Here is a 24,091-nt window from a genome sequence, read left to right as displayed (position 1 = left end):
GTCCATCACTTTCTTCATCTACTTTCTTCATTTTATCAATTGTGCTAAACATATCAGAATCATTATTTGTCACAATACATAGAATGTTCCTTTTTAATTTCAAAATCTTCTAGAACATCCTCCACTAACTTCTGAAGATAGTCGCTGGTGTGATGTGCCTGGGTGTTCTTTACTCCCAAGGTTCGCGTTATTGTATTATTTTCATCAATTCTAACATTAATAGCAAAATAATGTGACGTGTGCATGCATCCATTTTTATGAAGACAAAATGTCCCTTCAGACCTTTTCGTAGTTCCTCATTTTTACATTTGGCCTCTTCAAATTTAAGTTTCCTTATACATTCTCTTTCCAGAGAAACACCAAGTTTTTTAGCCATTTCTCCATTTAGGCCTAAAAAGGCTGGCTATGAAAAAAAGGATAGTGGTACACTATTCTTTAATACCATTTCAATCTTGTTTTTTGTTGAATTTTTCTGGTATCATTGTTATGGTAACTTTTTTAGATATAAAGAATCTTCTTAGTTGTGTTTGGTCCCCAGTAGATTTCTGAACATTTTTTATCCCAGAAGTAGGTAGAATGTTTTCAATGATATCTTTCTCATTCACAACTTCCAACACTTTAGGATGAAAACGCTGCAAGTGTCTTTTCAAATTTGATGCTCTTGTAGGTGCATTTTTGTTAGACCCACTGAAACTGCTAATTTTTGCATCACACTGTTTTTCACCATCATCTTTAAAAATAAATTGGCACACGTAATGTTTCCCATCACTTGATAATGTAGTGCTCATTAACAGCAGACTTTATCGTGCTTGTTGACTGACTTTTTGCTAATGTGAATGGGGTGCCGCTTTAACTAAAATATAAAATATGGTATAATAACTAGCAAATTCTTTGATTTAAATACAAACATACACATAGTCTTGCACTATTGCAAACATACATACAACATGGCACTATACACACAAAATAAGCTATAGCCCTGCACTAAACAGACATAATTTGTTCTATATGGAAAAACATGCACAAACATATATGCTATACACAAAACACAGAGCCCTATATTTTACTCGGAAACATACACACAATATTCACTATACACAAACATTCCTGCACTATACAAACAATCATAGACATAGCCCTGCAGTTTTATCCTGAAACATTCACACAGCCTTTCATCATAGTACACACAAGCAGCCATACAGTTTTAAAATAAACATGAAAACGTACAGTTGAATCCAAAAAAGCTGTTCCCCTATGTTCTTCTAAGCTCTTTTAGTAGACAGAGGAAGTTGAGCTGACACTGCTGCCTTTATCTTTGTTTACTGATCTTCTGCTGAAGACAGGGCAGTGGAAGGCTCCAGGGTCAGGGGGGGTAATCTAACTAACTTCCTAGTTATTAGGTGGTGTGCAAAATGATGTTAAAGTTCAGCCCTGAATGGGAGCATATATGGAAAGTGCAGACAGGACACCTGAACACACATCAGACAATAGCACTCATGCACACCTATATTATTACACTTATTTACACTCAAATGAACTTGTTGAACACATTATATCTGAAATAAAATGAAAACACTTTTTGTAATACAGATGTTGTACATAATACAAATTACAATAATGTGAATGTCAGGTTGTATATTAGCTCAGCTGAACTTCACGCTAGTAGAAATACAACTATGCAATGGGCTTTATTTTTACATCAGAGAAATACCTAATTATGACTATTGTTTGTGAAATTGGACATTTGCACTTGCTATATTTGTTTTATTATATTTTAAATATATCAGGAGTCGGAAGATTTCTATCGACGCCGACTCCAGGCACCCAAAATGGTCACTGGCTCCTTGACGGGGGCCATATTCTTTGAAATAAGACATCTGGGGTAAGCTTCTTTCCCTGGCCACAGTACCAGGGTTTGACAACTCAAAATAGGAAGTGCTCAGTCTAAAAGTAAGGGGGTTCACTTTGTAAAAGTCATCAGAGGCTTTACAGGTACCCAGATTGCTTACAGACAGAAACCAACAGTAAAGTTTAGGATCATCGGACTCCAAGAAAGTTATCATTGGGTTGGGACAAATGCTATGACCTGCCTTTAATCCAGGTTACAAGGTAAGGAAGTAGTTAAACAATACAACTGATTGGTCTGTGGTGAATACAACTGACAAATATAATTGGAAATATTATTCACTCAATTATTCATTCAAATTGAAGTTGGGTATGCAAATCTGGAAATCCCATCAGATATAATTGGCTGTGGAACTATATAAATCATCAAAAAATAGCAAAATAAGAAAATAAGCAATTAATCAGTTGGAGTAAATTATTACATTTCATTTTTATAATATAAAGAACACTAAAGGTTTCCAATAGCTGATAAAAAAATGACTACACGTATTGCAGGCTGTGGAAACTTTTTATTTACAGCTGCTGCAAAGATGGCAAAACAAATACAAGCCTAGTAACACAACAGAGTTCACATTCATTTGCCCACAGATCACAGAGCTATTTTTGCACCTGTAAAAGCATCTCCTATTCATTCAATAGAGAGCATTCAATAGCCTGCTTTATTGCATGGCTTAGTAAGAATTTAGGCTTTTTCACTTTTACAGCAAAGCTATATGAGCATACAGAAGTGGCAATGGTGATAGGGACAATCAAAACTTCTGACACATAGGTAAATGTAGAGGATGCATCCTGCGCTCTGTACAAAGTATCCAGAGACATCAATTTCTGTGTCAAGTGCTCCATGTTGCAATGCAGTCACACACTATTAAAATAAAAAGCAGCAGTATTACATATTTTGAAAGCTAACCAGTAGAATTTTATTAATCCTAATCCTTTTTTATGTTCAAAGAATGGAAACAATTTCCATATAGTGACAGCTTTAAATACCTTTATAAATGCTAAATAAGGTTTCCTGTACATGGGAAAAGATCTTGGCTGTATGCTGTATACAAAGGCCTTCTTACCTCGACTCCAAGGTATCCCCTTAAATGAAACTGTTTATTGGCAATTGTAACTGTCTTAACAGCCAAAAGAAAGAAGTTCATGATAAGATTTTGAAATTGATGGGGATTGTGAGCCCTTTAAGGTACTCAAATTCTGTTAAGGTATCATGAGTTATATACCCCCACCCAAAAGGAGGAATGGGCACTAGGCACACAAAAACTCCAGTTTAGGCTACGGAGCTACAATACACACACACAAAACCCCATGCTCCCTCAAAAAAAGGATTATATCATACAAAATCTAGTTTCTCTATCGTCTATTGAAAGACACATAATTTTACTCAGGAACTACAGGACAACAAAATCAGCCCACATTAGTGTGACTGGCAACCCTAATGAAAGAACAGGCAATCAGCCTAGGAAAATAGACACCAATAGCCTGCTGTGGAAGAGCACTCCTTTGGTGTTTATACCACCTCTTCATTTCTGTTACAATGTCAAGTTTGGTCTAGTTTAAGACACACTTTAAGACACTTTTATTGCACCATGAGTTCCAAAATGACCGCAAAGTGTACTCTAAGAACCATATATCAATAAAGCCTAAGACACAGAGCTACAGATTGTCAAGATCGAGTACTTGGTCTTGCTGTCACTCTGTGTACCCTTTGGAGTTTGTGTAGCAAGAAAAAGTTAAAATGTGCAAGAAGTCCAGTGATGAAAACGGCAGAGAACAAAGCTGTACCTTGGACCTAAAAAGTACACTACAGAAAATGCAATGACAGAAAAGTCTAATATTAAGAGCACTTCCAGAGTGCAGTATGATGGGAATTTTGCAGTGAACTTCCCATATACCACAACTGGAATAGCCTGAGCAGAATGGCAAAGGGAGAGACTTTCAGGACTAACAAGGTCCATCCTGAGTCATGAGCTTTTTGTTGACTGAATTACAAAATTAAATAAACAACCCCCTAGAGATACTTACTATAACTGAAGCATGGCTAGTCTAGAACTTGTTATAACACCTTAGGTTGGCTTTCAGTTTTCTGTTTACCTCTGTGGTAAAACCAAAGAATTCTAAATAGAATTCAATGCATTTCAAACAATAAAGAAAGTAAATTCAAAGTGCCACTATAACACTTAGATGGAAACAAAGTGCCTTATAACTAAATAAACCTCTAAACAGGTGACATATAAATATATAAACTATACTATTTATAAGACTTATTTTTATGGCTAAAATGTTAAAAAATGTATACATCTTTTACCTGACTAATACTGAAACAGTATGTAGCATGTAGCCAAAAAAAAAAAATTATTCCTAATATCTATACTTTTTCTAGGTGCTATATCTCTGACAACCTTATACATTGGGTGGTAAATAAAGAGGAAAACCTTTTTAAAGAGAGTCTTTTTTTTCATAGCCTATAGCTGTAGCTGACACTTTGGCTTGTCTAAATTTGGAAATATGCCTCGTACCCTACTAAGGTCCTGGAAAATTATACAGCAAGATGAATAACAGGAAAGTTCATAAAGTATGGACCTCAGTTACAGCAAGAGCTAAGGATTGGGGGGATTTTAAGGTACACACGGAAAAAGTGAAAATGTGGTTAAAAGTCCACTGACGTAAAAAAAAATAACAAAGGGGAGGGCCTACCCTAATGTAAATTGTTTTACGTAGGATATACTCTAAGGTTATAATTCCAAAGAAAGCTGTATTATCACAGGGAACACTTAGGGAACTCTAATAAACTGTAAAAAGTAGAAGGAATTCCATTGCAGTTGTAAAACAATTTTTTACAATGTAAAATGTGTTATTAAAATTATCGTTGGAACTTTAGCACACCAATGATCTCACCTTAAATGGTTACTGCTTTGCCATTTTTAACAATGATTTGCCGGCAGATGGCCTGTACGACCTCAGATGTAGTTCCCTGGCCCCCAATGTCTGGAGTGTGGATCTGCAAAGAATTGCAAAAAAATTAAAATATAGATACAAATATGATTAACATTTTCTTTTTCTTTTTTACTGGGAATCTTATTTTTTTTTTTTTTTGTAGAAACTTATGTCCAAAACTACATCAGTCAATGCTGTAATGTCCACATGACTAAATTTCGTTAAGGTGTGGACAGAGGACCAGATTTGGGGGAAAAAAATTAGTCAAAGAAGGAAAATACAAATCCTACCCTGTACTGTAACATATCATCAAAAATTGTACAGAACAGGGTAATCACAATGAGGTCCAATAGATGTGGTCCACAAATGAGCAACCAATAAAATAGGCAGAAAAGAATGCACAAGCCCTCACACATTTCCTGGACAGGTGCACTAGAATATGTACCTTACAGAAAAAAAGGACACTGAAAGAAGGGTTCTAGACAAATTTAAAAAAATGGGTGAACATACTTAGAGTTGCATTACAAAGTTAGGTCTGTTTAAATGTACTGTAACATGCTTAAACTTTACTGGACATTTTTATGTTTTAACGTGATTGCAAGCAAAAGGCAAAGCCTTACATTATATGAGCAAGTGCAATCCTTTTGGCTTGTGTCCTCACCCTTTCATTCTCCCACTGCTTACTGCCCAACTAACCAGAAGAAAAAAAAAGGATTCCCTTTGCAGAGACATCTGCAGAAAACACTACACAAGGCCCTAATGTCCACAGAAAACTCGTCTGTCTATGCCTCAACCCTAATATTTATGCTCCTATCAATAGGGAATTACCTGCACCATGATGATAGTTTTTTTTTTTTTTTGCATAAACTGATATCTTCAATCAGTACTCTAGTGAGAGAATTCAAAATGTAAAACAAAAAATAAATAGATAAATTTGCATTGGAACTTAACCTAATGAACACCCTCAATGATTGCAACTAAGATTCATTTGCTTCAATCTGAAGTTACGGATATGAAGGATCACTTTAAACTATATTCTGCAACTTAAAACTGTCAAACCGTTCATGACATCCCAGTTACAGTCTGCAAAAGATTCAAGTTCTTAAGGACAGAACTCAAAGAGGGAGTTATTAGCCAAGGTCGATTTCTTCCACATTAAAAAAAAAATTATTCAAGCATTTTCCAAATTGCTTACTTATGCCAGTTAACCTTTCAAAATTACAAAAAAAAAATAGCTAAGCTCCCTACAAAAAGGGTTTCCTGACAAAAAATAATGGTTCTCTATAGCCATTTCTAGATTTCTAAAACCATTTAATGAGCCCAACATTTTTTTCCAACATTTAAAAAGTTAGTGCTTTTTTAAAAATTATTTTACTGCTTGTTGGAATATGTAAAGACAAACACACACATTCTACCATTACACAAGCTTTTCTCCAGTTCATTTTGGGATGTTTTCCTTAATAATGACTCTTATAACATAGTGTTCTCCCCAGGTGTGCAGAAGGAGCAGCCCACAGCCACCTGGGATAAGTGACACAAATATCCTAGAAGGCTGTAGATTTTCCCTTCAGTCTTTACCACCATGACAGCAAAGATGAAAGGAGAGGGGTCTCCTCTCCCCAACAAATCAGAAAAAAAAAACAATAAAAAAACACATTTTCTCATCATATAAAAGGGAAAGTCACCCTTTTTTTAATTTTAAAATATGCTGGTAAAGCATCATGCATGTGATAACAAGACAGGAACAGAACAGCCAACGCCCTATCCTTATCACTGCCTAAGCAATGTATCCATCTGATTGTGCGTGTATAATGACATCATCAAAAGCAGGGTGATAGCTATGCCTGTAAAAGCTGTTTGTCATAATCTGCAGCCTAACAACACCCTATGTTCAAACTTTCATTTATCCTAAACCAATAGTGCAAAAAAAAGTAAATGGTCTTGTGCTAGCAACTGAGCAGCACACTGCACAGGATCAATCACTTCTCAAAAATCTATAAATATTCAGACCAGTGATGCAAAAAATATGTTCCGATATGGGAATACCGTATTTTTCTGACCATAAGACGCACTTTTTTCCCCCCAGAAGTGGGGGGAAAAAGTCCCTGCGTCTTATGGTCCAAATACAGCCTACACATAGGCTGTTAAAAAAAAAGTTTCTTACCGTGTTCCTCTCCTGTGTGTCTCCTTGATGCTGGCTGTGCAGCACGTGCCTGCTCCTGCTTGCAGTGCAGAATGAAACTGAAAGTAACAGCCGGCATTCTGCACCAGGAAGCAAGCTGCTGATCCCTGCCTAACAGAGATCCCTGCCCTAACGGAGATCCCTACACTTAATGGTTCTAAATGCTGCTGTTTACTTTACAGGGTTGATTACATGTGTTTATGACTGTGATGTTGGTTTTTAATGCACATAAAATATTTTAGGACACTATTTGTTTCAGAATCTTTTTTTTCTTCATTTCCTTTCTCTAAAAACTGACGCGTCTTATGGTCCGGTGCGTCTTATGGTCCGAAAAATATGGTAATTCATAAAAACAAACTTCGTCTTGACTTAAAGGGAGACAATATAATTCTATGCTCTCAATCGGACTAATTGGTTCCTATTTAAAAACATAACTCCGGTATCCACATAAAATCTTTAATGTGCATCCTAAACTTTCACGATCCTTGAGTTTAAAACAATTCCAAAATCAATAAAATTTTAAAAACGCCCATCATCGATGGATGTGCATACAGATCCTAACTCTAACACTGACTTCCAATATGTGTGACGTAAGTATGTAGTCCTGCCAATGTTCACGTGTCCAGCTTAGGCTCCACTTTACATGTTTTGTCCAACCAAACTTCATCAGAGGCGGAGACTAAGATGTAAATTGAAATTTTATAGAAGTCTATGATCAATATCATTACCTCTTGCACTCATTCCCATTAACCCTATCAAGCTCAATCAGCATCTCAAATACTATTGTGCAAAATGAGCAGAAACCCTATGAAAGGTAAGACCAAATAAAATGTTTTCCAATACTAACTCCCAACAGTCTTTTGGCCTGACCAATATATTTCAATATATCCACAAAGCCACTCAATCATATACATTACATGTGTAAATTGACAAATAATCAAAGAGTCAATTTCATATGTTTTCCCTGAATAATAAAACTAAATTTGACAATCAAATTTGTTTTATTATTACTAGTGGAACAACATGCGTTATATTTATTAAACCTATAAAAACCTTTCTTTTCTAAAAATTCATTAATCCTAGGTTTGCTGCCTATAATGGGAGCTACCAAATTTCTAAAATTAGGTGCCTTTTTTAAAAAAAAAAGTATATTTGGTTATTTGGGTAAAATATATTTTAAAACATTACTATGTAATAAAATATGACAATATTCTTTAAAGATCTTTTTCCTTTGCCAAAATTGATTGGAAAACTGCATAACAAATAGAATATTCTGTTCACTGCCATTCTCAGAATTATTTCCCTTTAGTAAATCATTCTTATTCATCTCTGATACTTCCTGTATATTAGTATCCAAAAACGGAATATAATATCACGTATTTGCAAATTTCTTCTTAATATGTAGATACTGTGTTTAAAATTCCTCTAGATTGGCACAATTACAACTGATTCTCGTAAACTGCCCCTAAGAATTCGCCTTCTTCCAAGCCGGATGATGGCAATGGTTTATAGGTATGTAACTGTAACTGATTAAATCTGTGGATTTAAAATATGTTTTAGTACAGGGGTGTCAAACTCAAACATATAAGGGACCAAGATCAAAAACACAGTCATTGTCACAGCCCGAATTGTTTATTAGGATTTTAGCATTTATTGAACAGTTTCAAACCGACAATGCTTTAAATATAATTATGGACAGATTATTAAGTTTCCCTTAATAAACTAAAGGAAAATATATACAATAATATAATATTTTCTTCTATCAATAAAGTATTTGGGGGAAATTGATAAGGTGGTGCTGCTTGGCCTAAACACTTCAAGTAGATCCTTCCTCACCCTGAGACACCCACTCACCACACACGATCCTCATTAATTTAGGTTTAAAAAATGCTAATTTATTTGTTATCTGGCCAGATGTCTGACACCGTTTCCCCCTGGTCAGCGAGTCAATGTCTAGTTTTAGGTCTAGTGCAGTAGCAATTCGTAAAACAGCATGGAAGTTGTCATTAGTGATGCGTGATCTATGCTTGTTCTTGTTTAGATTAATTACATTGGGGAACCATTTTTGTTGAGTTAGATCTTACACTTGTTTTTTTACTAATTTTTGGGTGGTGAATCCAGAAATTACCTGTTTTATGCTCAAATCCAGTTTTTACAATACAGAGTATCCTCCATTTTTGTCAAAAAACATACATTTTTTGAAGCCAATTCCTTTCCACCCAATGCCTCTCACGAGCTCTGCTGTCCCACAGATAACAGGCATACTTGATGTATCCGCGTTTCAGACCAAGAAGGAAGCATACCATTTTAAGGTCAACATAGATGACCCAATTAAGTTGGTGATATTGCAACAACTCAATGACTCTCTTTTTGTCTGCATATTCTTCACAAAGAGAAACTGAATGGCCTATTGGGACTGGCCCAAATATATTGCCATTGTGAAGGAGGACACACTTTAAGCTCCACTTTGAGCTATCGATGAATAGTCTCCATTCAGTTGTGTTATAGATTAGAATTCCCAATTCCTGTATTAAACAGGTATGTTATGGCAATACACAAAGCCACAGTCAGTTCTAAAGTACTGCAGAAATGTGATTTATCTGGTTCGAAAGTAGGATTCCTTTGTTTCCTTTTTCAAATAAGTTTTTCTCAGTCTTGATGCTAGGAGTTCTGAAGCCTTCTTCAATAGTACTACCTAATCAGGTGTCAAATCACTGAGGCTGATCAAATCCCTTACAAACAGAGTCCTTTTCAATTTTCAACTCTTCATCATTGTTGTCACCTGTTTCACCACCATAATCATGTTCTTCAAGGGAGGGTAGTGTAACAAAAACTGCCACTGGGATTTTATCTGAATGAGCCACTGGGTGCATAGCCGATGGTAGACTAAGATACTCTATGTACATTTATTTTTCTTGTTATATCCTGACGTTTTCACTATACAAAAGTAAGTCACAAAATTGATCTCCTGGCTCTCGCCAAACCATAGTATACCAAATGGCATCTCATCACGTGTTCCCTTTGTCCACATCCGTAAACCCTTGACACATTGTTTGTACACCTGATGACGGGCCCAAGACTTATCTTGATCACCAAGTTTAACTTTGAAATATGCCAAATAGGCTTGCACTACAAATGTGCTGATGTTCGCCCCTTTGACTGGGAATGTTGAAACTGCCACAGATTTAACAAAATGAATCTGGGTTGTTTAGGCACTTACGACAAAAAAACAGCAGAGCCAGATATGATCTGAAAGAAAGGAAATACGTGTGTAAGTAGAAAAACAAAATTTGCTTATTCACTACGTAGAGCAACGCACAACTTCTGACCACACAGTCTTTTCTGTAAATGAATAGACTATACAAATACATGCTACAGTAATCACATTAATAAAAGCGGTAGAGAAAAAACCTGACGTGATAGAAGAAAACTAACTGCACTTTCAGAGTCAGCATACCTATTCTAGTGTAAAAAAGCTTAAAAATTGAAGTCAACAAAAAATTTGTTCAAAATTGTTCCTCAGTGTTATTGAAAACATCTGTTCGCAGATAGGTGCTCCCAAACATGGACAGAACACTGGCAGCATGAAGTCGGAGCTGTGGCAGCAAGTCGGGGCAGTGGACCATAAAAGTCCTCGATCCTGGCATTCTGGAACTTTGCTCTCAGACTACTATAGCTTTGAAGCACTATTAACTCCATCTGAAGGTGATGGGCGCACTGTTGATGTCAACTGTGAAGGGATTGGCAAAGATGACAAAGCCTGAATGCTGTGTTCTGAAGTCAGAGAACTCATTAATTAACTGACTCACCTTTGAAGCCAACCAACCACAAGGAAAAGCACCTGAAGTGGTGACTGAGATGTTCGGACAAAGAGGAAAGTGGGCAAGATTGTTCTGATCCAGTTGGGACTTCCATGGGTCAAGTTTAGGCAGGAATGCTGTTATCATGTTGGACATCGTCGTGATGACTTGTTTGCGTCCCTGTAGCCTCTGATTCAGTTGGGGAAGATGCTCGGTTATGTCACACATTATAGCAAAATCACAAAACCAGGTTGGACCTGACAGTTCAGACAAGGGCTTGCCTTTACTTTGAATGAAAAGAGCGATTTGTTCCCTGAGCTCAAACAATTGTTTAAAATCTGTGCTCCTGCTCAGCCACCTTACTTCTGTGTGGTATGGCACATCTCCATACGCTGCACCCACCTCTTGTACAAACTACTGGAACTGGCGGTGATTCAGGCCATGTGCCCATATAAAGTTAACTGTCTTCATGGCTGAGACCATTATATCATCCTTTTCTAGAACCTTTGTAGTACTTTCATTGTCGGCTAATGAAAAAGCCTGATAACCGCATGCCTTTTTCACCAGCTGTGTTGTTAGATTTCCTGCGAGTTCCAAACTTGGTCTGCAATGGTGTTTCTCGCACACCTTTAGCATGCATCTCTTCAAAAAGGGCCCTTCTGATAAAAACTTTGAAGCTCAGGCAATTTCTTCAGCCACAATAAAGCTAGCTTTTATTGCTGCACCATTTTTGGCTGTAGCTTTTGTAAACATTCCCTGCTGCTATTGCAGTCTGCCTTTGAATTCTTGGACAATTTGATATCGTTCTTGAAGGGCATACTTAGCTTCGTGTTTGGTGTCAAAGTAACGACGTATATTGTACTCCTTCAGCACCGACAATGCCTCGTAACACAAAATACACACCGGTTTTTCTACTTGAAGTATGAACATATATTTGCTTTCCCATCTGTCAATAAATTTTCTTCATTCGCCATCAACTTTTCTCTTCTTGGACATTTTGGGATTGACTGAATATATTTCACCAAATTAGGGGCCTGCTTTTCCTCACTGTCTTGTGATGCTTGCCTCAGGAAGGTGACAGATAGGCAGCCCAATGTTTAGCACAAGCCAGACCAGGCCCAAAACAGAGAAGAGGGGTAAGTGCGGAGGTAAAGAGCTTGACCCTCGCTGTTGTGTAATGTTTTTGGCAGTCCCTTCCCTCCAACCGTAGAGTCCCCTAGAAGGGCAAAATGAAACCACAGGTGCAAGGATTCTTGACAGGTGCACCGAAACCTGGTTTTGTAATGCTTCAGGCCACAAACAAATGCACCAAAGCCGCAAGTCAGTGGAACTAATGCTATCTGCTGTAATATGTCTAGTACTCTACATGCACCAATGTGTGTTAAGTAGAATATGATATAATAAAACTACTGGACACAATCCCTCTGACACACCCATCCTGAGATCCTCTGGATCAAAAAAACAGTGGAGAGGAAGTAATTATACCAAGATGATTTTACAACATTAGACTTACTGGATTTATGATCTGAAAACCTTGGTCCCCAATGGTTTAAATATTGAGCTTGATATAAATAGTTTCATTGACAATAATTAGAGATGCTGATTAGGCTTGACAGGGTTAATGAGTTTGACAAGGTTAATGGTAATGAGTGCAAATGTTAATGATAATGATCAAGGACTCCTAAAAAAAAGGCTTAATTTAACTTTTAGTCTCCACCTCTGATGACGTCTGGTTAAACAAAATGCGTAAGGGAAAGCCTAAGCTGGACATGAGAACGTGGGTGGGGCTACATACTTGCATCACATTTGATAGGAGTCAGTATTAGAGTGGGGATCTGTATGTACATCCATGACCTGTTCTAAAGTTTTATTGATTTTAAAATTGTTTTAAACTCAAGGATTGTTAAACTTTTGGATTCCTAATAATTGCAAGTCAGTGCAATTTGTGCATTGACTGATTGATTAGTGACATTTCGCAGATTAGTTATAGTTTTACCAAGTATTCACATACTGAAACATATTTTCAGCACCTGTGGTCTATATATGTCCTAAACCATTGGCTGTAATGACAATCAAGGTGAAGTAAATTTCAATCAAGGTATTTCAACATATGGGGGGGTCACAAGTTTAAAAAGTTTATATAGTTTTGTGAAGATTTTTAGGCGCCATGCCCCTATGTTCCTTGCTATTTAAGTGGCTCTGAGGGTCCCCAATTTGCATTTTAAATGAGGTGCTCCTATTAGCTATTCCCCATATTGTAAAATTCTTGAAAGCTGGGGGGCCAAATTTTTGAATAGCAACTAGGGTCCCCTGTATACCCTGAAATTTCTTACAACCAATGGTTTAGGAGATATTAAAGTTTGTACATAGAGAGTTGTTAAGCAGAATATGACATGCAGCCTTTATACACATAGTTGCTGCAGACATCAATATACACACCCACTAAGGAGCTGTGCTGTTCTCCCCCGCCCACCCCTCAACAGCAGCTCAATGGCCCTAATTCATCAGGCAGAATCGGACGCTCGCTCACGCATTCGTATTCGCGATCCGAAATCGTACGCCGTCGCGCAATTCAGCAACTGAAAAAGCTCGCGGCCGGAGCCGCGCATCTCCGGCAGCTTTACACTGGCGAGCTTGCATTAAAAGTCACCGTTCCCCTTAAAAATAATTCTTTCTAATGGCACACATTACCCTTAGCCCTAAAAAAAAATGTTTGCGCTGTTTAAATGTTTTAAACATTTATGTGCGCTAAGAAAAAAGCATATTTTTAAATCACTTATTTCTTTCCTGTTAGGCAAGAGTTCTAATTGCTATGATCTCACCAGTGACAGCTTAACAGATCCTCCTTAATCGCGCAGCTGAAATCTAATCGCCTTAATTGGCAGATTCGTGACCCCTATTTGCTCATTATTATCAAGGCAAGAATCCGGCTGGCAGTGAGGAGGCGAGTGTATGAGCGCACTCGACTCCGGACCGTGGGAAACCGCGCTCGCTGTTCGCGCTTACAGCGAGCGCGGATTTCATTGATGAATCAGGGCCAATTACTCAATACAGATGACAGCTAAGCAAAGGAGCAGCCCCTCTGTGATCCATTCTGCTGATAAGAGGTGAGCAGGGGAGGCAAAGCTGCCAAGTGCTCCACTCACCAGAATTGGGCTGAGGAGAACTATGTATTACAAGTAGATCAATATCATGCGGTCTTTCCATGGTTGGTTTAATAATTTTGCTGTTATGTTTGTTTTTGTGGAACAAGAAATACATTGTAATACTATATAACGCTAAAATAATTTGTATATGAAATTTTTTTCAGTGTGTCCAAGAAATCAAGTATAAATATTTTCCTGACACATGCTGACATTTTAATACTCAAATGATATCTAGGATATTTATTCTTAGACTATTTTTCTATGAAATAGGACTTATACTAAAAGGTAGGCATGTTGCCATTACTGAACTTATTCTAAAGAATACCAATTGCCTGGATGATCGGTTTTAGTAGTTTCACTCACACTGAAACAATCATGCAGCTAACTGTGGCACAAATTGTGTCAAATTTACCTTAACACCTGAGCTATTCATTTTGGTCAGTAGTTTAGAAGATAATGCAGATGATGAGAACACCAACCAGGAATGTTGTATATTTTAAAACCAGGTCAGAAATGGCAGCTTACACTATCTCTCAGTACAGGTTGACAATGGAAAATCCGGCCATCAATAATCTGGATCCTTCAGTTTCCCGGCATGAATAGCCCTTGCATTCTCAGAGGAAGAAGCTGATTCCATTCAAGTGTAGTTCTGTAGGTTACCACTAGATGGCGCTTATACATTATAATTACAGGCAATTCAAAAATCAAGAATTTTCGAAAAGTCGGCACTCCTCAGGTCTGGAGGTTGCCGAATTTTTGAATGTCAACATGTACAGGACTTGCTTTAAAGTCCAATTCCAACGAAATATTTACTTTTGGTTTCAGAAAAGAAAGAGGTTAAGCAAAAGTCAGATTTTGTTTTCCTTTGCCAGCAACAGAAGAAAATGTAAGAATGAAAACGGGTCAGAGTGATGACTATAGTCTCAGAAATAAAAAGCAGCACATCTAAAAAAAAAAGCAGTGTTCTATCTGTAGTACAAAGGTGACCTGCCCAAACCAATCCCAGCTATCAAAGAATAGCAATGAATAAAGCTGCTAAACTTACCCTGTGCTCATTCATACTGCCCAGAATAGCTTTACGAATAGAATCTGCATAACTGTGCAACCTGTCAAAGAAAAATGAAGATTCACAGATAAATTGATCAGAGAATAAAATCTGTCCCTCCACATGGATATGGTAAATCTTGGAAGAGATGTTTCAGGCAAAGTTATAAATAAATGAATTCATACTTGAGATGGTCCAACATCATGCAACTGGCTAAAAGCATTGCAGTGGGGTTTGCAATGTTCTTGTTGGCAATGCTCTTCCCTGTGTTTCTGGTAGCCTATTAAAGGAAAAAAATATGTAATATGTCAGCATGAGTGCCTTTCAAATCAAATTATGACACTAGGAAACACTGTAGTATGTATACAAGTGCAGAAGGGTCATTAGACCTATACTAGATATACACCTATCATACTCTCTAATTATTTTAAATAGTATTGTAACTGATTTAACAAGATCCTTGCCATTTACTACAACATTTAATGTACCATAACTTCAGTATCAATACCATGAATAAACAATATTATTAGATTTAAAAAACACACACTTTGCGAGATAGAGTTTTGGTCAATATTTTGCCCATATATTAAAAATAAGACCAAAAACAGAATTGCTTAAAAATATTGCATAGTATATGGCAGAATGGCAGAATTGAACTCTTGGAACAAAACTTAGGGGTCAGCCTCTAATGGTTCCCTTCAACTCCTACCTTAATAGGTCTACTCAGTTGTACCAAGCAGTACAAAAAAAAATACTCTGTAAAAACTTTAACACAAAAGGGAAGAAAGTGTTTACCTGCTAACCCAGAAAAATTGTAATTGTACAATAGTACAAAAATCCTATTGCTTGTTAGAGGACAATAATTTCCTATCCATAATGCCAAAGCAACCCAGACCACTCCACTGGACTGTTAACCTCTCCTGTCCCTAGACGAGAGAATCAAAACAGGGAGGTATCTACCACGCTTCCTGTACCCATCAGTGGAGGTCTGAAAACCTGAGATTGTAGATGGGTACAACTACAACAACAGACATCTAAATCTAAAACAATTAAAGTCTCCTAGAATAGGGTGTAAAAACTGGTATGTGTTTCTTTTAAAATGTTTTGTAAAAATAAAAAGGTATGCTTATACTTCTATTTATGGATTAAGAGATATGCAACAAAAAGGCCACACAATAGGTCAATATCAAAATATTTTAAAAGAAAGCCATCCTTTTCACCACATCTCAAGCAGATGGAAGGTAAGGAAAATAAAAAAATGATGGCACTGAAAGATGCTTCCAGAGCATTTGTTTTAGCAAGTTATTTTTTCTGGTTGTAAATGTAATATTCTTAAACAGTGTGTTACATCTGCTCTATGTTCTGATATTTTTTAACTCTTCTTCCTATCAACTTGTACCATTTTCCTTGATATAGTATTATTCTTTACTAATTTATTTTTTCCACTGGACTTACTGAATCTTTTGTCAAAATTACTATTTTTTTCTTTGTTCTTCTCATGGCATTTTCGCCAGATGGCCAAAGTTGGTGTGAGTGCAAAGTTGGAACGTATTTTCAAAAAACATGAATGGGAGATCATAGCCCAGTCTATAAAAGCTAACTGGGCACCAGGATGTTTAAATACTTCAAGAGTTTGCTTTTCCAGGTTGAGGATTGTGGCAAATCTAAGATGGTCACAGACCTCTAGAACTGTGTAACCTTTGGGCTAAGGTCCATATGGTGGATGAAACAGGCAGTAGCAGTTAGTTGTGTGCCAGATACCTGCCAACAGTGCGGTTTCACAACATAGATATGTGCCCTTAAAGTACAAGCAGCTAAAATTGTTAGCAATGGCTTGATTTAAAGTGTTTTACTGCTTGTTATAATTATGTAAGTATTTAAATGCCTATAGTCTGAGACCAGGAGCCAAGTAACAAAAACAAAAAAACAAAAAAAACACTACTACTTCTTGAATCTCAAAAGCTACCTGACATCAGTCTTATCTTCGTTTTTTTGTGGTAAATAAATGGGAAATTGCTAGATTATACTGTATAAAGTATTTTAAGGATTCAAATCACAGATAAAATATACCACTTTGCAGATAGTGGTAGTTTAGACACCCAGTACATTTTTGTCTTATTTGAGTAAATTAGGATTAGAACTCAAATCCATTTACAAAATCAGGGTCCCTTGGTTACAATAGTTCAAATCAATTTAAATTCAGTGACCCAGATGTAAGGGTAGGGAGGGAGCAAGTCAAAATAATACAAAATAAGGTCTTTTTGGAAAATCATGGGTTTCGTATAGTTAATAGGAACACTGTGATAGTGATTAGACCCCACTATTACATACAATGTAGTCTAGAGGTAGGTGTGAAGATATGTTAAGAGGACAATGTAATCCAGATACTATATCAACTTTTTAATAATTTCCATTTCAATAATTAGAAAAAAAAATGAATCACAGGCCTAATTCATTTCCCCAGGGTTAGGAATACTTGGAAGATTGGGTTCTAGAAATGTGAGTGTTAGGAAATGCTCATCATTATACGCAGAGTATTTTTCTGTTTAGTCAGACAGTTTTCCTTTTGACCTGAAAGTGGTGTTGAAGTACCAGGCTCGATGACAATTAGCTTCTTGGCCAGGTGGGGGAGCTTTGGAGGCCTAGGTATGATCAGGTGTAAATATCTCAGCTGAAACCCATCCTTGAAATTAGGCTGGGGATATATACTCCCAGCCAGCTTATTTGTGTGGCTCTGTCCTGGCTGGTGAGCTGGGAGGAGGTCCAAGGGGAACTGTGAGTAAAGACAGACTTTGTTGAAAATAATGTATATTTAGAACCTTAGAGTCCTGCACATCACTAGGTTGGGCTGGATTGTTAGTAAAGGGAACTAACAGTGGCCAGGCTTTATTTTGCTGTTTGTTTTATTTCGCCTGTTTTTGTGTGAAAATAGTATTAGTGAATACAACCCTTGATGCACTTTTAACCTGCTGGCCCTGTTTCCTGTTTGAAACAACCCCCGTTTCTACGGGCGATCTTACAATATGCTCTGGCCTTAGCTAAATGTACAGTACATGTCCAAGCAGATATGCTGAGCAGAGGCATTAAAGCCAGGCTTGCTGCGAATTAACAGTAAAATTATAGATTTGGTTTGTCTGTTTATTAATTGTGGGAAGCACTTGTTCGGGAAGGGAGGCTTCTCATTGACCGATACAAGAATATTTCTGTTGTTTATGCCGATTATAAAGATTGTAACATCCAATTTGACTGCCTCATTTTCAAGGAAAATTTTCATCAAAAAACCTGAGATGCAAGTTACATAAATAATCAGAAGCATTTTTAGGTACGCACCGTCTCAAATACTGCATAGACGTTACCATAGTTTGCACCGGGTACCAATCCTGGGCCTCCTACCAGTCCAGCGCAGACATTATTCACTATGTTTCCATAAAGATTGGGCATCACCATCACATCAAATTGCTGGGGGTTAGATACAAGCTACGACAAGAGAAACATTCATTCATTATTGAGGTTTACCTGCTGCTTAAACAACATTTTAGTGCCAATAGCATTTAGCCAATTAAATGCACAGCCTACACTGAAAAAATGTCTATACGCCCATTACAGGTGACAAGTTAACCTAACTAAATGATCTTTCTTTTCATAATCCAGAATCAGAGAATGAACAAATATCTATACCTGCATAGTGGTATTGTCTACAATCATGCTCTCAAATGTGATCTCTGGATATCCAGAAGCAACCTCCTTACAGCATTGAAGAAAGAGGCCATCCCCCAACTTCCTGCAGAAAGAAAAGCCTGATTAGATATCCTGAAAATCCATCTTCCACTTCAACGTTCTATGTGCATCTTACATGATATTGGCCTTGTGTACAGCTGTGATCTTCTTTCTGCCTTTTTCTCTGGCCAATTTGAAGGCGTATTCTGCAATGCGTAGCGAGTTAGTTTGGGTGATGATTTTCAGGCTTTCCACTACTCCAGATACACTCTGCACAAAATAAAGCAAAGCGTGTTTTAAAATTTTGGATGAATTGACCTACTATAAATGTTGAAGTAAATCTATATATTTATGATCCTGATTATCCTGTAATCCACAACTGATAAGAGCTGCTTTTATGAAAAAGTTAATTTAATGGCTCTTTGTGGCCTCAATACCTTTTGATCTGGAGCATGTAACATACATGCAGCTAGTAAACTCAAATGAAAGTAAACGCTAAAAAACAGCATACTTTTATGAGCCTGTGGAAGAAAGAATTTGGGTCGTTACAGCCAGGTAACAAACTAAGGAGAAATCAGCAATGCCACCCTACAAATTAATTATGGTGTAGGTGTTTTCTTAAACTGTAACACAAATGTAATGTCAGTTTGACAGTCAAATTCCCCAATAAATTGCATTTTACAAAGCACTATACCTATCTATTAAGCGAGGGAGCTTTCAAAAATATTGCAATGAATAGTTTTTGTTTATCAACATATTATGTATAAAGGGCATTGAAAAAAAAAAAAAAACAATAATAAAATCACTATATGGTGTCCACCTTTTGTTGTTAAAACAGTATTATGCCAATTTTTAGGTGGTTTGTTTAAAAAAAATAAAAAACTATCTTCTATTTCTTTATGAAATCCCTCAGAGATTGTAATTTACAGTTTAGGAATTTGTGGGGCCCATACCATCTTTTCCAGGATTCCTTTTTTGCCTAAGATCAATGTATGAGTTTAGCTGTACATATCAGATTTTTAGGCGATCTTTCCTAACACCAGTCCTTTTTTTGCGCCAAGCTACATGCAGGTGTAGGTACATGTCTTCCTTAAAAAAACAAATTTCTCCGGATTGTAGATTAGAGTACTAATGGTTTCTAAATTATATTTCCATCTTCTTATCGAATATAATTAAAAAATGTGACTAAAGCACCAGGATCAGATGGATTACACCCACGCATTCATGAAGAGCTGAGCTCTGTTACCTCAAAATCAATCTTTCTAATTTTTAGACACTCATTACTGGTTTTGTGGCAAGGGATTAACAGACCAGTGTAGTACCTATCTTTAAAAAGAAAGTTTAAATTCTTTAGTTGAGATGATACATGGTATGCACGAAAGGTAAGCAGGGATTTTTCACATATTTCCTGGCATAATAAGAAAGATAAGACGTGTTATTGCAGAAGTGAGATCACCTATCCTCATCCTTTGTATTTATACTTTGTATAGTTGGACTTTATTTGCACTTTAAGGTCACTAAGCCCTGAAAATTGATATAAAACTGTCAAGGTTGCAGTAGGTATAGGAAGTCAGGCAATTAAATTGTACCAGAATTCATACCAGATAAACCTGGTTAGGTGCCAAACCTTGGATATCCAAATGAATGGAATATGTGGTATACTCAAGAAGATAAAAAGAAAAGAGGAGAGCAAAAAAGTTTTTTTAGGGACAAAGAGAAAATTGATATCCAAAAAAATATGAATACTTGATTAATTTGATTCAAAAATGGTATCTAAAATAGTACATGGGTAAACCATGATAGAAAATACGCAGTTGTTTCACATAGTACTAAACATTAGTTTAGAACTAGAAATAGTTTGCAAACTTGTGTGAATAATCAGGGTCAAATAGCGAGTCTCCACCCTACGTGTTTCACCTAAAAAGGGGATTTTTTGAAGCCGACAGACCCACAAGTTTTATGACTGAGTTTCCTACTGGTTCCCACATTTCCAGTTGCCAACATCTCCCTGTTCCAGAGCAATTGGGTTTCAGAGAAGGTAAGTGGCCAGCTATGTGTAAGAGGTACCCCACAGGCCTCTCAGTCCCTCGCACCGAAATATCTGCAGATTTGTCTTCAGGTGGTAGTGAGCAGTACTGAATGTCTCCCTAGGCAGGTTTCCATGGCATGAGGAAGGTAAACGCATCCTTGGTCCAAGGGTATTAGTGTTGTATTCCAGCGTTTAGTGTTGGAACCCTTACTTTTTATCAAATTTATAAATAATATCAAGTTTGGGATTAAGTAAAATTTCCGTGTTTGCAGATGAGACTGAACTATGTAATGAAATAAAATATTTAACTTAAAAGCAGATCAGAATACACTGTTTGACTGGGCAACTAAGTGGCAAAAACCATTTAATGTGTACAAATGTGAAGTTGAGTGATGGAAGTGATGCACTTAGGAGCCAACAACATGCATGCTTCATACATTCTAGATCAGGGATGGGCAAACTTTTTGGCTTGGGCAACAATGAGTTTTAGGATTTGACAGATGGGCAGATGAATGAAAAGTCTTTGTATAAACTGATATAAATTATGTGTAAAAGCCATTACCTAAAGATAAAAGAAAACTTACATTCAAATTACATTTAGTTTTAGTGGGAAGAGTGTTGTTGGTCACCTTTTTTTGTCAGTGGACAATTTTGTGCCAACTTTTAATGTGACAGATTAAAAAGCCCAAGGGCCGTAGTTTGCCAATGCCTGTTCTAGATGGAATACATCTGTGGAAATCAATATTAGAGAAGGATCTGGGTGTATCAAGGACATAATATTAGAATGCAATGCCAAGTCACAACTTTTAAAGTAGGCAAAATACTTTCTTCGAGTAACATCATTATAGACTCCAGGAATTGCAACACAATCCCACCTGTAATAATAATGTATCTGTAATATTTACACCAGTTTTGAGCAGCTAAACTGAAAGATAAATATGAAGAAAGACCACTTAAACTGAATTTATTCAACATTGTATAATAAAAAGGTGCAGTACCTAGTTTGTTAAAATTAGCAATTTGTCCAGTTAGAAAGCATAAGTGATTGTGCATAAATTTCACTTTCCTTGCTGAAAATAGGGTAAGAAACAGGTGAACATGCAAAAAGCATTCCTCAGGACTTTTTAGGCATTTAGAATAATTTACAATGAATACTATCTATACAAAAAAGCATACAAAATAATTTATTCAAAATATAACTAAAAAATACATAAAAACCATATTCTCCACTGTATAATGTTTTGGGTCTCTAATTTTTCGATGTCAGATATACATGCTATGCATTACGCGGAGCATGGTCCGCTTTATCAGGAACATAGAAACCTACATAGGCAAAACAATTCTTTGAATAACACAAAATGTACATAAGTACATTTATATAAACATATAATTCATTAACACAACATATTTACAAATAACGATACAATTTATTTGTTAAACCATGATTACTCACATCTATACAATACCTCCCATATATATATCATATATGCTACTGAACACTTATATTACATGTTTTAATATTTTTTAAAAAGATTTTTGTGTTTTTTTTTATTTAAAGTTTATTATTTAATTTATTAAATATCGGTGAGTTATGCCTCATTTAAAGCCTACAATGTAAAATAAATGGAACCCTTTTTTGCATGGAAATTTGCACAGAATTAGAACGCTAGGGGGGTTATTAGATAACCATTAACAGTTTTACACCACTAATATTTAACTCGTAAGGTCACAAAGATAACAAATATATTTACCAATAGGGGGACCCCTTGTTTCTGCTAACACATGCAATTCATATAACAATATGTGCCAATACATCTTGTGTACCAATCCCCTCTGTTCAGCCAAAATATATATAGCAGCCTTGGCAGCCATTACATATCTAATCTAAAACTATTTAGTAACTTATTAGTTCAAACAATATTCTCAAAACCTTAAAACATTATATTTGCCTCCATAATCACCCATAAACATAACCCCTAGGTGAATACCTATTTATCCACAGTTAAAAATATCCACAAACCAGGGGGGTCATGGCCGACTGATGGCAGAATAGGCAGCACGCTGTGCTAGCTCTTGCACCCACCCGAGGGAAAAACACAATCCCCTCTGCATCCTGAAGATGGCTGATACACCTGAATCATGGGTCCCAAATCTAAATCCTCGCAGAAGGAGGGAGCGAGTGACAAAACCGCCACGGATGGCAAGATCCCCAGCATAATAGGGACAAGAAAAGCTGGGTGGCTCTTGAAAGTACATTATCTCCCCTAGACTTAAGATTCCTACCATGGACACTGCACTGTTAAATCCAAACACCCTTTTCCTAAGCTGACTCTAGATCCTTTACGTGATACACGGGACGTTTTATCCAATAGGCAACTTCAACCTCTTTACTCACTGAGCGTCAAAGATCATGGCAATATGGTCCCTTGGTTTCAATACCAACAGCTCTTCTTCTTTATATCTATATTCAGAGATACCCACATGTTTTACAGAAGCCCAACGGCCATAGAAACAATATCAAGATGTCCATCCGACGCATACTATGCCAATTATATGCCATTCTTTTGTCAGATACCACGTCTAACTCCTTGATATTTACTACATATTGGGAGTCGGAACTGAACATGCATTTTTCCGATTCTGAATAAGAACTGGCCATTATTTTTACACACAAACTTGCACTCCCCTGTAAAGCACAGGAAATTAACTAAAATATCCTCTCCTGGTGGTATAGGTGCTCTGCAGATCTGCATAATTTCTCTCCCTTCCACCCAGACACATGTTGGCGATGCCTATCGCATAAAGGTCATATGCTACATGTATAGTGGGAATGCCCACCTATCCTTCGTTTTTGGAACACCATCATAGAAATCTATAATAATCTGACAGGTTCAGATGTCCCCAACAACCCCAAAGTTGTTGTCAGATTCTGGAAACAGACCAGCACTCCCTCCATAAAGGATTGGTTTGTGGAATTAGAAAGGATTCAGCAAATAGAAATATTGGTAGCTGAAGACGAGGATCAATATGGCAAATATAAATCAATGTGGTCTGCATGGACCTGGTTTAAGGAATCATCCCAATTTTAGACCTATTTGTGAGGTGGTTTCTGCCCATTGGCATTGCTCTAAAGCGTTATGTTAGATCTATGTATTCATTTTTTTTTACATCTCAAGATTGCGTTGTCTTTATATTAGGTGCACCATCATTTACCCTACCCTTCCTTTCCCCCCTTTCTTTGCCTTACTTGCCTTACACCCACTGATCCCTCCCACCTTATTACCCCTAGGGCTATGTTTCCTGTCTATTCGTTCCCCTGTCCCCCCCCCC

The 24,091-nt window shown here is 36.9% G+C and overlaps 1 protein-coding gene across 2 annotated transcripts in view; it reads right to left on the bottom strand.

Moving 5' to 3' along the window:
* Positions 1 to 2,394: 2,394 nt before the first annotated feature.
* Positions 2,395 to 24,091, bottom strand: part of IDH3G (isocitrate dehydrogenase (NAD(+)) 3 non-catalytic subunit gamma) — a 43,211-nt gene continuing 21,514 nt past the window's right edge. For both annotated transcript variants that reach the window (XM_072430168.1, XM_072430171.1), the window contains 7 exons: positions 18,869 to 19,002; positions 18,694 to 18,796; positions 18,346 to 18,492; positions 15,201 to 15,295; positions 15,016 to 15,076; positions 4,804 to 4,906; positions 2,395 to 2,767 (listed from right to left, as the gene is read on the bottom strand). In XM_072430168.1, the coding sequence (XP_072286269.1) occupies positions 4,805 to 4,906; positions 15,016 to 15,076; positions 15,201 to 15,295; positions 18,346 to 18,492; positions 18,694 to 18,796; positions 18,869 to 19,002 (642 nt within the window). In that variant the 3' untranslated portion in view covers positions 2,395 to 2,767; position 4,804. The remainder of the gene's footprint in view (positions 2,768 to 4,803; positions 4,907 to 15,015; positions 15,077 to 15,200; positions 15,296 to 18,345; positions 18,493 to 18,693; positions 18,797 to 18,868; positions 19,003 to 24,091) is intronic.

This window comes from Pyxicephalus adspersus, chromosome Z (genome assembly GCF_032062135.1).
Source record: "Pyxicephalus adspersus chromosome Z, UCB_Pads_2.0, whole genome shotgun sequence".
NCBI lineage: Eukaryota > Metazoa > Chordata > Amphibia > Anura > Pyxicephalidae > Pyxicephalus > Pyxicephalus adspersus.
This window is presented reverse-complemented; position numbering and strand designations above follow the sequence as displayed.